The 15,172-nt window shown below is 35.0% G+C and overlaps 1 protein-coding gene across 4 annotated transcripts in view; it reads right to left on the bottom strand.

The window, feature by feature from the left end:
• Window positions 1–15,172, bottom strand: part of ECPAS (Ecm29 proteasome adaptor and scaffold) — a 127,170-nt gene that overhangs the window by 80,799 nt on the left and 31,199 nt on the right. For all 4 annotated transcript variants that reach the window (XM_081282381.1, XM_081282382.1, XM_081282379.1 and 1 more), the window contains 2 exons: window positions 12,297–12,427; window positions 1,131–1,247 (listed from right to left, as the gene is read on the bottom strand). In XM_081282381.1, the coding sequence (XP_081138507.1) occupies window positions 1,131–1,247; window positions 12,297–12,427 (248 nt within the window). The remainder of the gene's footprint in view (window positions 1–1,130; window positions 1,248–12,296; window positions 12,428–15,172) is intronic.

Here is a 15,172-nt window from a genome sequence, read left to right as displayed (position 1 = left end):
ACTACATAACCCTTCTCTCTATTCAGACTTGTCTCATATAGCCTCTTAAGAATCAAATCACGGGCTGGGGTTGTACCTCAGTAGTAGAGAGCTTGCCTAGCATGTGTGAGGCACTGGGTTCAGTCCTCAGCACCACATAAAGATAAATAAATAAATGTCTATCAACAACTAAAAAAAAATTTTAATCAAATCATTCATTTTTAATTTTTTAAACACTTTTAGTTATAAATGGACATAATACCTTTATTTTGTTTATTTCTTATGTGGTGCTGAGGATCAAACCCAGTGCCTCACACATGATAAGCAAGTGCTCTACTATAGAGCCACAACCCCAGCCCCAATTAAGTTTATTTTTAATTGATATACAAAAACAAAAATTGCAGCTACTAATGGAGTACCATGATGTTTAAATACATGTATACACTGTATAATGTTTATATCAGATTAAATATATCTATGTCCTCAAACATTTACTATTTCTTTATAGTGAAACCTTCAAAATCCTCTCTTCTACCCTTTTCAAATGCACAGTACATTACTGATGTCAAAAGGCATGCTACGTGCAACAAGCACAACAGAACTTCTTCTGCTCCAACTGAAATTTTTTTTTAAAGCGAGAGAGAGAATTTTTTAATATTTATTTTTTAGTTTTCGGCGGACACATCTTTTGTTTGTATGTGGTGCTGAGGATCGAACCCGGGCCACACGCATGCCAGGCGAGCGCGCTACTGCTTGAGCCACATCCCCAGCCCTCCAACTGAAATTCTGTACCCAGTGATCCATCACTTCCCCTTCCCTCTTCCCCACCTACTCTCCCAGCCTCTAGTAACCACTATTCTACCCTCAATAAAATCAACTTTTTTAGATTCTATATGTGAAATCATTCTTTTATGTATCAATATACCACAAGTCATTTCACCAACAATTCTTTGCCCCAAGCAAATGGTCATTACCTTGTTCCTGCCATTTCTTTTAAAGCAGTATTTCCTTTGGATCAGCACTCAGTGTGTCATTTAAAGAAAAATATCCCATATTTTACTTAGAAGTGGCCTACAGTAAAATTCTAAGCTTGCCAATACACTGGTGACATATGATAAATATTATGAAAGAAAACTCCAAACAGCACTCACTGTGACAAAGGAAACTGCAGCAGGGTCCTGGTATTGAACCAGTAGTGTCTCCACTGGGAGCTGTATTTTGGGGCGGCTTTTTATACGCTTATTCAGATGGACCAGCAGTTCCATTACCTAAAACAGAGAGAGAGGAACTGAAGTTATTGGTCATATCTTAAAAACAAATACATTTCTCAGATATTATTTTAGTAAACAGTAGCTACTTTGTTCTTTTAAGGGATATTAACTTGACATCCCAGAAAGGGAGTCAAGACACCAGTTTTGCAACATGCCTTGATATTACAAAAAGAGAAATTTAAGATCCAGATTGTACTGGTCTGCCTGATCAAGGAGCACTTCAGGGAGGAAGTGATAGGAAAACTGAATCCTAAAGATTAGAAGAATCCCAAGCAGACAATCAGTTACAAGAAAGTACAGAAGATGAAAAGAACATGGCACACCACATCTGACTGAGGCAAGAGTGGTAAGAATTCATAAGAGCAGGATCTGGATTACAGAGGGAGTCTGACAAAATACTAAAGCATTTTTACTATATTTTGATTATCAACTAACACAACATTTTAAGTAAGAAATAACAAGTTTCTTCTCTTTTACATGGAGAAGAGAGCAGAAATAGGATTTGACACATCAATAATTCCTGTGGGTAGAAAGAAAGGTATAGAGACACTGATGACAATTGGCCTTGGATCTCACTTGAATGAAGGGATTATGTGCTAAGAGAGGTAAAACACTGGGCACTGAGAAATAATATATTTTTTAAAAGCCTCACCAAAGAATCAAGATTAAGATAACTATTCTGGAAGGCCAGGTCCACACTATTCTCTATCATTTCTGAAATTTGTGCCCTATTCTCAAAGCAAGCATGAATGAAAGCTGTAGGATGTTCCCAAGTGACAACAAAAGTTCAAAGAAATCTAGAGCAATAATAAAGCAAGTAAATATGTATAAAAATAAAAACAAATCTATAATCAATGCTTATTAAAAGAATGATAAAAATCATATAGTAAAAATACTAAAGCATTTTTACTATATTTTGATTATCAACTAACACAACATTTTAAGTAAGAAATAACAAGTTTCTTCTCTTTTACATGGAGAAGAGAGCAGAAATAGGATTTGACACATCAATAATTCCTGTGGGTAGAAAGAAAGGTATAGAGACACTGATGACAATTGGCCTTGGATCTCACTTGAATGAAGGGATTATGTGCTAAGAGAGGTAAAACACTGGGCACTGAGAAATAATATATTTTTTAAAAGCCTCACCAAAGAATCAAGATTAAGATAACTATTCTGGAAGGCCAGGTCCACACTATTCTCTATCATTTCTGAAATTTGTGCCCTATTCTCAAAGCAAGCATGAATGAAAGCTGTAGGATGTTCCCAAGTGACAACAAAAGTTCAAAGAAATCTAGAGCAATAATAAAGCAAGTAAATATGTATAAAAATAAAAACAAATCTATAATCAATGCTTATTAAAAGAATGATAAAAATCATATTAGCTAACATTTATCAAGTTGTTTTTCTAATGCATTCTGCACTTGTGCATAGTACTATATAGTCCTTTAAGATCCATGATTCTCACAACAACCAATGAAGTGGTATTATCATTCCCATCTTAGAGATGAAGCTTCAGGGAAGTAAATTTACTTGTACAAGGATACTAAACCAGGGAGTGGCACAATCAAGATATGATTCCAGGGTCCAATTTCTAAACTTTTTCAAACATTGATATTTGAGCACGAGTTAAGCTACAGTATAAGACATGATGATAACATACAGGAACTTTGAAACTTGAATTGCTATTCACACTTCATCCAAACTTACTACCTGATTACAAGAGAAATCAGGAGGGATAAGGCTAAAGGAAAACTCCCTCTTCTAACCTTCTAATTTAGACTGATTCCTAAAAGGACTCTGTGGAAAATTATTACTGATGATGACAATCATGTCCATAATTACACTTTCTTGGGCTGGGGATGTGGCTCAAGCGGTAGCGCGCTCGCCTGGCATTCATGCGGCCCGGGTTCGATCCTCAGCACCACATACAAACAAAGATGTTGTGTCTGCCAAAAACTGAAAAATAAATATCAAAAGTTTTCTCTCTCTCTCTCTCTCTCTCTCTCTCTCTCTCTCTCTCTCTCCCCTCTCTTAAAAAAAAATTACACTTTCTTTTTTATGATAAACTTATTTGGAATTTTAAATAGATTAATTACTTAATTTTCTTCTAGCAATATTATCACTTTAAATATTGATGAATTTCCTAAATTTGCTTATACATTGTCTGGAATCATCTATAAAACTCAGAAAAATTGAGAATCCAGCTGAACTAATTCTTTACCTGTCCAAATAGAGAACAGTTAAACTCTGTCAGTAAACTTACATAATTGTTAGGTCTAGGGTATACAGTGTTTTGACCTTATTTAATCATTTTTCCTTATTATTCATTCAGTTTGATGGTTAATATAAACTTAATTGAATTATATACCTAAAATACAAAATAAACACATCTATATAAACACCAGCCCTGTAACTCTTTACTCCTCCAAGTCACCAGGTCCTCCTCCTTAAGGTATCACTTCCCTGAATTCTAAAATCACTTTCAATTTTGCAAAAATGGAATCTATTATGGTTTGGATATAAGATGTCTCCTCAAAAGCTCCTGTTAATGCAGGAATACTTAGAGGTGAAATGATCAGATTGTGAGAGCTATAACCTAATCAGTTCATGCTAATTTGAGTGGACTAACTGGGTGGTTAGTGTAGGCTGGTGGATATGGCTAGAGGAGATAGGATACTGGGGTAAGTCCCGGAAAGGTTCATCTTCCCTAAGGCCCCTTCCCCACTCCCCTCTCTCTGCTTCCTGACTCCCTCATGAGCTGAGCAGCTTTCCTCTGCTGGGCCTTTCCACCATGATCAGCTGTTTCACCTTGGACCCAGAGGAAAGGAGACAACTATTTATGGACTGGCACCCCAAGTAAATCTCCCCTCCTTTAAGTTGTTCTTTTCAAGTATTTGTCACAGCAAAAGATGAGTGAAACAAAATCATTGTAAGATGAACTTCTTGTCTGGATTTTTTTTCTCTCTACATTATATTTGAGAGTCATCCACGTTGTTGCTCATAGTAGTTCACTTTCATTGCTCTAATATGAAAATACTACTATTTATAGTTTCCTCTATTGTAAAAATTCAATTATTTCCAGGTTTAGGCTATTGTGAATAATGCTGATATGAACATTCCCAGACACATACTTTTGATGCATATATATACATATTTTTGTTGTATATAAACACAAAAAAACCTTTAGTCATGGAGTATGCACATCCTCACTTCAGTACACATTTCCAAAGTTTTCCAAAGTTAATTCACTATTTCATACTCCTACCAATAGTATATGAGAGTTCCAGTTGTTCCACATCCTTGCCAACAATGGGTATGATCAGGCTTTAATTTTTAGCTATTCTGATGAGTGTGAATATACAAAGCTAACTGTACAGTAGAATTCTAAATAAAAATGTTTCTTTAATAGGAAATGTACACTAATACTATATTAATAGAAAGAGAAAACTTTTATTTCTCTTTTACCCAATTTATCCACAAATTACCAGTTACCTTGCATAATATCCTGGTTAAGTCTAACATGCAAAATGAAATTAATACTATAGACCTAAAATTTCACAACTGAAAAGTCAATAAACTACAGTAAAATTAATTCTACTTTCATCAATTAAAAGACGTTATGTTCAATATCTATATCCTTTGTTTATTAATAACGATATAATAATAAGCACACAGGCTGGGTTTGCAGCTCAGTGGTACAGCACTTGCCTTACACACATGAGGCATTGGGTTTGATCCTCAACACTACATAAAATAAATAAATAAAGATATTGGGTCCATCTACAACTAAAAAAATTTTTTCATAATAATAATAATAAGCACACCAAATATTACACTGGTTCTGTAATTTATAAGAGGTATTATTATCAGTACATGACTGCACATACTCTAAAAATCTGACCAAATAGTTACACTTGAAAAGAAGAACAGGAAAATATGCATCAAGATACTACCATTAGGCTGGGGCTGTAGCCCAATTGTAAAGCATTTGCCTCCCATGTGTGAAGCACAGGGTTTGACCCTGACACCACATAAAAATAAAGATAGCGTATGTTCATCTACAACTAAAAGTATATTTTTAAAAAAAAGAGACTATCATCTACAATCAAAACAATGTGCAAGAATAATTATATTACTGCTTTTACAGTCATTCTTTTATCCTCTACTTACATCATTCATTGGCCTTTTATGTACTGAATTTTCATACATAAGCTAAAGAATAAACATGTTTAACCATTGCATAGAAGCATTATCTGGCAGAAACCAGTTTAATTCTGAAATTATCTCATATTTATAAAGTTCATTGTTAGTCATGTGCCAAGGCAAATTACTTATCCTCTCTAAGTCAGTTTTTTAATCTATAAAACAGGAATAATAAGAATGCCTAAACTATATAACTTATTTTGTTAAAACAAACTGAGATAATAGCTACATAAACATCCACTAGTTTAAGCTATAAATATTAATTTCAGGTTATTTTTTCCCATTTGTAGAACTCCGGTGATAATATTTCATAGGCTATTGTGAAGATTAAAGGAAAATATGTCAAAGAGTCTTGCATCATGCATGAAATATAACAGGTACTTCAGCTATTAGATTGCACTTCCCTTATTCCAGAAGTTTTCTTTTTTTTTTTTTTTAAGTATTTTTTAGTTGTTGATGGACCTTTATTGATTTGTGTGTGGTGCTGAGGATTGAACCCAGTGCCTCACACATGCTAGGCAAGAGCTCTACCACTGAGCCACAACCCCAGCCCCAGAAGTTTTCAAACTTAACAGCAAGCCCTTCTTCTGACCAAAAAAAAAAAAAAAAAAAAAAATACAATAGACTATAATTACTAATAAAGATGTTAAACTTTTGCATCAAAATTTATCAAGCCAATGGTGGAATGAGATGGACATCATTGCACTAGGTACATGTATGGACTGCACATATGGTGCAACTCTACATCGTGTACTGAGAAATGAACAGTTGTGTTCCATTTGTGTACAATGAATCAAAATGCATTCTGCTGTCATGTATAACTAATTAAAACAAATTTTTTAAAATTCATCAAGCCAAAATTATCAAAACTAGGGGCTGGGGTTGTGGCTCAGTGGTAGAGCGCTTGCCTAGCATGTGTGAGGCACTGGGTTCGATTCTCAGCACCACATTAAAAAATAAATAAAGGGCCACCAACAACTAATTAAAAAAAATTATCAAAACTAAGAGGAAAATCAGAAAAACAGTTTAGCAGCAATAGGAAGTTATAATTCAGTAACTACTAATTTACAACCAGTCTCCAAGACAGGTTCTCAAGCATAAAAGCACAATGTTACTGATGAGAAGCCTTAGGACATTCTGAGCTCCATATTCCACAAACTGGAACATTCTTTTTGACTTATGAAGAATGCTTCTTATAAACATTAGAATACACTTCAAACTGGGAGCATAGCTCTGTAATGCAGCCCATGCTTAGCCTGTATTAAGGTCCTGGGTTTTATCCCCAGCACTAGGTGAAAAACAAAAATTTAAAAGACCATAACTTTTTGCACACTAGGCTCCAGACCATACACTAAAAACTAAATTTTACATCCAATGTTTAAAAATTTAAAACAATGCTCTTGAGGGAAAGGAGAGGAACTGGGCAATGAAATTGACCAAATTATGTTATATGCATGTACAAATGAATCCCACTATTATGTATAATTACAGTGCACCAAATTTTTAACTTTAAAAAATAAAACAATGTTCTTATAAATTAATCATTAAGTAAAAACAAAATAACCAAATACTGCACATCAATATAATTACAGCGATCAAAGATAAATTCACAAGCTGAGGTAGTTGTTGGTTTTGAGTTTTTTAAAAAATATTTTATAATTCATGAAAAAATATTTGGTGGCCAGCCTTACAGGTTACAGCCCCAGGTTCATATTCTGATTCAATCACTCATTATCTGACCTTAAGTGGTCTATTATCATTTCAAACCAGAGCTTCATCTGTAAAATGTATAAAATACCAACCTCACATAAAGTCCTCAGCACTTTTCCTGACATATAATAATCATTAGTATATTATTATATAATCTCATATGAGAAAACAAATAATTTGAATAAAAATTAAAAATATACTTAAAAAGGGAGAAAATCAACCTAAATGCTGTGTTTCTTTTTAAAAATAATCATAAGGGGCTGGGGATGTGGCTCAAGCGGTAGCGCGCTTGCCTGGCATGCGTGCGGCCCGGGTTCGATCCTCAGCACCACATACAAAAAAGATGTTGTGTCTGCCAATAACTGAAAAATAAAATGTTGAAATTCTCTCTCCATCTCTCTCTTCTCTCTCTCTAAACAAAAAATTTAAAAAAAAAAACCCTAACTTTAAAAAAATAAATAAATAAATAAAAATAAAAATAACCATAAAACTTTGATAATATTAATCAATAAAATTGGAAATAAGAATGGAATTTCTCCACTTGGAAGAAAGTTAATAGGATAAACAGTACTATAGAAATGAATGATACACAATCTCAAACTCAAATAGATGCATTAGAGATGGATGATTTTCCATAAAAAGACAAAATATAATGAAAAAAAAATCCTAAGTAAATGATTTAAAAACTACTGAAAAGAAATACAGAAGACAATTAGAAATTATTTTGAAAACCTATATTCCAATAAAATAGAAGATAGTGAAGACATCGATAAATTTCTTAAGTCATATGATTTGCCCAGACTGAGTCAGGAGGATACACACAATCTGAACAGACCAATATCAATGGATGAAATTGAAGAAGCCATCAAAAGACTACCAACCAAGAAAAGCCCAGGACCGGATGGGTATACAGCAGAGTTTTACAAAACCTTTAAAGAAGAATTAATACCAATACTTTTCAACTTATTTCAGGAAATAGAAAAAGAGGGAGCTCTTCCAAATTCATTCTATGAGGCCAACATCACCCTGATTCCAAAACCAGACAAAGTCACTTCAAAGAAAGAAAACTACAGACCAATATCTCTGATGAACCTAGATGCAAAAATCCTCAATAAAATTCTGGCGAATCGGAAAAAAGGCACATCAAAAAAATTGTGCACCATAATCAAGTAGGATTCATCCCTGGGATACAAGGATGGTTCAATATACGGAAATCAATAAATGTTATTCACCACATCAATAGACTTAAAGATAAGAACCATATGATCATCTCGATAGACGCAGAGAAAGCATTCAACAAAGTACAGCATCCCTTTATGTTCAAAACATTAGAAAAACTAGGGATAACAGGAACTTACCTTGACATTGTAAAAGCTATCTATGCTAAGCCTCAGGCTAGCATCATTCTGAATGGACAAAAGTTAAAGGCATTCCCTCTAAAATCTGGAACAAGACAGGGATGCCCTCTCTCACCACTTCTATTCAATATAGTTCTCGAAACACTGGCCAGAGCAATTAGACAGACGAAAGAAATTAAAGGCATAAAAATTGGAAAAGAAGAACTTAAATTATCACTATTTGCAGATGACATGATTCTATACCTAGAAGACCCAAAAGGGTCTACAAAGAAACTACTAGAACTAATAAATGAATTCAGCAAAGTGGCAGGGTATAAAATCAACACGCATAAATCAAAGGCATTTCTGTATATCAGCGACAAAACTTCTGAAACGGAAATGAGGAAAAACACTCCATTCACAACATCCTCAAAAAAAATAAAATACTTGGGAATCAACCTAACAAAAGAGGTGAAAGATTTATACAATGAAAACTACAGAACCCTAAAGAGAGAAGTAGAAGAAGATCTTAGAAGATGGAAAAATATACCCTGTTCATGGATAGGCAGAACTAACATCATCAAAATGGCGATATTACCAAAAGTTCTCTATAGGTTTAATGCAATGTCAATCAAAATCCCAACGGCATTTCTTGTAGAAATAGATAAAGCAATCGTGAAATTCATATGGAAAAATAAAAGACCCAGAATAGCAAAAGCAATTCTAAGCAGGAAGTGTGAATCAGGCGGTATAGCGATACCAGATTTCAAACTATATTACAGAGCAATAGTGACAAAAACAGCATGGTACTGGTACCAAAACAGGCGGGTGGACCAATGGTATAGAATAGAGGACACAGAGACTAATCCACAAACTTACAACTATCTTATATTTGATAAAGGGGCTAAAAGCATGCAATGGAGGAAGGATAGCATCTTCAACAAATGGTGTTGGGAAAACTGGAAATCCATATGCAACAAAATGAAACTGAATCCCTTTCTCTCGCCATGCACAAAAGTTAACTCAAAATGGATCAAGGAGCTTGATATCAAATCAGAGACGCTGCGTCTGATAGAAGAAAAAGTTGGCTCCGATCTACATATTGTGGGGTCGGGCTCCAAATTCCTTAATAGGACACCCATAGCACAAGAGTTAATAACAAGAATCAACAAATGGGACTTACTTAAACTAAAAAGTTTTTTCTCAGCAAGAGAAACAATAAGAGAGGTAAATAGGGAGCCTACATCCTGGGAACAAATTTTTACTCCTCACACTTCAGATAGAGCCCTAATATCCAGAGTATACAAAGAACTCAAAAAAATTAGACAATAAGATAACAAATAACCCAATCAACAAATGGGCCAAGGACCTGAACAGACACTTCTCAGGAGGATATACAATCAATCAACAAGTACATGAAAAAATGTTCACCATCTCTAGCAGTCAGAGAAATGCAAATCAAAACCACCCTAAGATACCATCTCACTCCAGTAAGATTGGCAGCCACTATGAAGTCAAACAACAACAAGTGCTGGCGAGGATGTGGAGAAAAGGGTACACTTGTACATTGCTGGTGGGACTGCAAATTGGTGCGGCCAATTTGGAAAGCAGTTTGGAGATTCCTGGGAAAGATGGGAATGGAACCACCATTTGACCCTGCTATTGCCCTTCTCGGACTATTCCCTGAAGACCTTAAAAGAGCATGCTACCGGGATAACTGCCACATCGATGTTCATAGCAGAACAATTCACAATAGCTAGACTGTGGAACCAACCCAGATGCCCTTCAATAGATGAATGGATAAAAAAAAAATGTGGCATCTATACACAATGGAGTACTATGCAGCAATAAAAAATGACAAAATCATAGAATTTGCAGGGAAATGGATGGCACTAGAGCAGATTATGCTTAGTGAAGCTAGCCAATCCCTAAAAAACAAATACCAAATGTCTTCTTTGATATAATGTGAGCAACTATGAACAGAGCAGGGAGGAAGAGCAGGAAGAAGAGATTAACATTAAACAGAGACATGAGATGGGAGGGAAAGGGAGAGAAAAGGGAAATTGCATGGAAATGAAGGGAGATCCTCATTGCTATACAAAATTACATATAAGAGGTTGTGAGGGGAATGGGAAAATAAACAAGGAGAGAAATGAATTACAGTAGATGGGGTAGAGAGAGAAGATGGGAAGGTAGGGGAGGGGGGATAGTAGGGGATAGGAAAGGTAGCAGAATACAACAATTACTAATAGGGCATTATGTAAAATTGTGGATGTGTAACCGACGTGATTCTGCAATCTGCATTTGGGGTAAAATTGGAGGTTCATAACCCACTTCAATCTAATGTATGAAATATGATATGTCAAGAGCTTTGTAATGTTGTGAACAACCAATTAAAAAAAAAAAAAAAAAACTACTGAAAATACTTGGCCTGGACTAATGCAAAAGTTCCCTGCTTAGTAACTCTTCTGGACTCCACTCTTAGTCTCCGCTCCAAGTCTTCCTTCATCATCCAGGGTGACTACATCACTACCATTAACACCCTTTCAAATCAGGGCTTCCTAGAATCCTGGTTCCCTCTATTGCTCTTCCTCATGTCCACCAGGGGCACCACTGTGGCCTTCCTTAATTCCATAAAGGTATCACACTAGTTTTGAACCCCTGCGTGGGGCATATCTGTCTTTAATGGTCCTCCCATCTCTCAGCCTGGCTAATTTCTACACACCAAAAGGCCACCCCTCCATTCCACACTCATTCTAAATCATGTCCCCAAATACATTCTTTTATTTAATCCTTTATTTTTCTATCTTAGCATGTATTACTAACTGATTTTTTTGCTAGTGGTCTCCCCAACTAGGGGTTTCTTTCACTCACCAACATACCCCTTACACCTGACATGAAGACGACTGACACTCAGTAAAAGAGACTGAAAAAACTAAGTAAACAGACATCAAGTTGGGCCTTTAGACCTTGCTATCCTGAGGGTAGGAAAGTCATAGAAGGATTTTAAATAGGAAAGTGATATGACAAAATAAATACACCTCTATCTCAGCGAAGAATATGATTAATAGAAGGCATGTCAAATATGTAACAAGAATATCCATTCTTTCCTGCAGACATAATAGACATTCTTAATGATACTCTTTCCCCCACAGAACCTAAATCATGCCTCAGAATCCTCAGGAAAGAACTCCAAGAAGTCACTGCCAACCACTTAAAATGTCCTAAGGGATGAAACCTAATGATAATTCAAAGACTGGAAGGCCTATTATAAATATAGCAGAATAATCCTAATGAAATATTATATAAATCAAAAGGGGAAAATGTTCGTTATAGAAGTTGGTTTTAAAATATTGATGTCAGTTATCTAGCTTTTTGAAATAGTATTTTCATAATCTTAAACTGGAACTACATAATAATTTTTGCTTTTAAAATTTTTTTATTTGCTTACCTTTAATTAAGGTTATATTCTCTGTCATCCAAATGATTAGAATATTTTTGTCCCCTTTCACACTAGAATTAAGGGCATGAATATCAGACCATGCCTCTTTACAGACCAGAAAAATTATCAATTAAATTACCTACCACAATTGTACAGCTGGTGCTAACCACAGCTGTGCTAAGCACACAAATTACTTTTGAATCATGAAAGCTGGTTCTAAACTTACTTTCCATTTTGAAAAGCCATTAGGATCACAAACCTGGATTTCAACAAAGGGCATGGAAAACTCACTTCATAATACATGATCATTTATTCACTATTTAATTCCCCCAACTGTCCCAACATGCTTACCTTTTTCCGTACTCCTTCTTGGGTACTGGACAATTTGAGCAAAACAGGAGGAAGAAATTTAGATATAATATTCTGTAATTGTTCATCTGTTTCAGCATGGCCAAGTCGTAAAAAGACCCGTTCAAGCTGATCTATAATATAAAAAGAAAAAAGAGAGAACTTGGCAAATCAAATATAACCAAGACTATTTTTATACTTTAATCCTTTTTTCTGTACTGTGGAACCTTTGGTCAGAAATTAATCAAAGCTTGGCTTGTATACAGATGATTGTTACACAGCTACAAAACAACACTAATAGGATCTATCAGCTAACTGTGCTCTTACAACTGTCCCGTTCATTTATCTCCAGAAAGGAGAAAAACAAAGCTAGGAATAACCAAATTCTCTTCTACACACAGATATTCAGTCTTTCTAAAGGACCTGGATACTAGAAAGGATACAGGATTTTTGAAGGAATCTTCTAGACCTGGCTAGCCAAGCAAGGCAGGAAAACTTTAATCAGATGTCAGGGACAACAGATCTTTGGTAAAACCATCTTACTGATTAAATTTCTCCAAAGATAGAATCAGTGCCCACTACTGTGTTAGGGTTACTAAACTAGAAAGTGAGAAAAGGTTTTCCTCAAAAAAGCCACTGTGAGAAACATGTCAGGTGAGACCATGGGGATGTGCTCAGTAAAACCCAGACTGTGATAAACTTCAGAGCAAGTAACCCTGTTTCTTCAAACCAGTGTACCACAGAGGTGGGGGGAAGATGGGGGTGAGTAGAACCTATATAAATGACTAGATATTTGACTGTAAGAAATAACAATAAAACTTATAGGTTTTCATAACATGCTTGAGGGCCTAGGTTAATTCCTCAGCACTGAAAGCATGGAGGGGTGGGGATTAGGTACTAAAATGGTATTGTGGTTATGTTAGTTTTTTTAAAAGCTTCTTACAAAAATCCTCAATAGTAACTGGGGTACCCTCTAGGGGGCTGGAAATGTTCTATATCTTGATCTGATATTTTTATAATTTAAAAATTATAATTATGAAAAGTGGTCAAGTTCTATGTTTACATATTTTCTACTGTATCTACTATAATCTAAGACTATATTTAGCTGTACACAGTGGTGCACATCTATAGTTGCATATACAGAGACAGCCATCTCAAAAAAAAAAAAGAAGTGTGTAAAGAAATTCTATTTTCCAGAGATAAAAACAGATGAAATATTTACAGATGAACTAATACAGTGACTGGGATTTACTTCAAATAATGGCGGGGGTAGTCAATGGAGAGAGGTGTCATGTAAATGAAAGCAAAACTAACCACTCATTGATAATTGTTCAATTGTTCAAGATAGATTTTTCATAATTTTCTAAAGGAAAAGAGAGGAGGGGAAGAGAGAGAGAAGAAGAAGGAGGAAGAGGAGGAAAGGAAGGAAAGAAGGGAGGGAGGGAAGGAGGGAGGAATTGGGTACTGAAAAGGCAATCACCAATAACATCCCAGTAACAACAAGCAATTCCAGCATCACCTTGTTTTTAAACACCATTTTGCAATAAAAAGAACCAGAATTCTTAGGGGTAATGAATGATTCTAAGACTTGGGATAAGGAAAAAAAAAAAAAAAAAGATGAGCCCAAAGTATCTTGTAGGGTCAGAAATGACATAAAACATGTGAAGAGACACAGGAACCAACTTCTAAAGCTCCTAATGGCCAAAGTTGGATCAACAGGAGGAATAAAATAAGTAAAACAGTATTGAATTAAAAGCCAAAATTTGCATAGTTCCATACTGATATAAACAAGTGATTAAATATTAAATAAATTAGGGGAAAAAAAATATAGAAGAATTCAAAATAATTCATGTGGCTACTTCTCCCCATGGAAGGTAAAATTTAACTCTACCTCTTCTTTTCCCATGGAGAATACAATATTTAGTCATTATTTCTATAGAACAGAAATGGGAAAATGTTAACTTCACAGTGGAAAAACCTGAAAAATACTATCTGAACTGAGTAAGAGGGTTAACACCATCAGTGACATCAGATGGACACCATATATACATAATATAATGTGTGACAAGAAAGGAACTTCATCTCTCCAGTATTCATTCTAAAAACCCAGTCTAATCTTGAGTAAAACAGAAAACTCCAAATTAGGAGACATTCTATAGGATACTCAGCCAGTATTCCTCAAGACTTTTAAGATCATGCAAAACAAGAAAAGACTAAGAAACTGTTCCAAGTCAGAGAAAACTGAAGACGTGATAACTGAATGGTGCCTAGAATAGGATCCTGGAAAAAAAAAAAAGAGGACATTAATGGGAAAACCATTGAAATCCAAACAAAGTCTCAAGTTTAAGAAATTACAATAAAGGAATAAAAGCACAAGAAAGAAAAGGAAGAAAGGCAGGTAGACTCTGAGATTACCAAACCAAATAATTCTATTTGATAAATGCTGAATTCTAGGAATGGTGAATTCATCCCACAGAAAAATTGCAGATAAACAGTACCTGCCTTAGGGCTTTACAGTTCTTAGGCAGTGGAAACTGACAACAGATTTGAGCTACATGAATTACAGAATTGTTTTTTGGACAAAGACAGAATGTTAAATTCTTTATAACAAACTGACATACAGAATCTGTACCAAAGTTTAAAAAAAAAAAAAATAGGAAGATCTAGTTCCCTTCATTTTTCATACAGTTGTTTTGGTACTTCCAATGTATCCCCAGTCCAGTACCTAACACTTGCTACTCTCCCTCACAAGAAAGTTAAATATAACATCCTAACTGCAATAAAATTATTTGTGATTGAGCTGTGACAATGGGAAGAAAGGACACCAAACATCAAGTGGAGGTCCTCCTGAAATAGGCTGAGTACACATGAGAAGAGTT

This window comes from Spermophilus citellus (assembly GCF_964194105.1).
Source record: "Spermophilus citellus genome assembly, chromosome: 2".
Lineage (NCBI taxonomy): Eukaryota > Metazoa > Chordata > Mammalia > Rodentia > Sciuridae > Spermophilus > Spermophilus citellus.
Note: the sequence above shows the minus strand (reverse complement) of the source record. Positions and strands in the feature narration are given on the sequence as shown.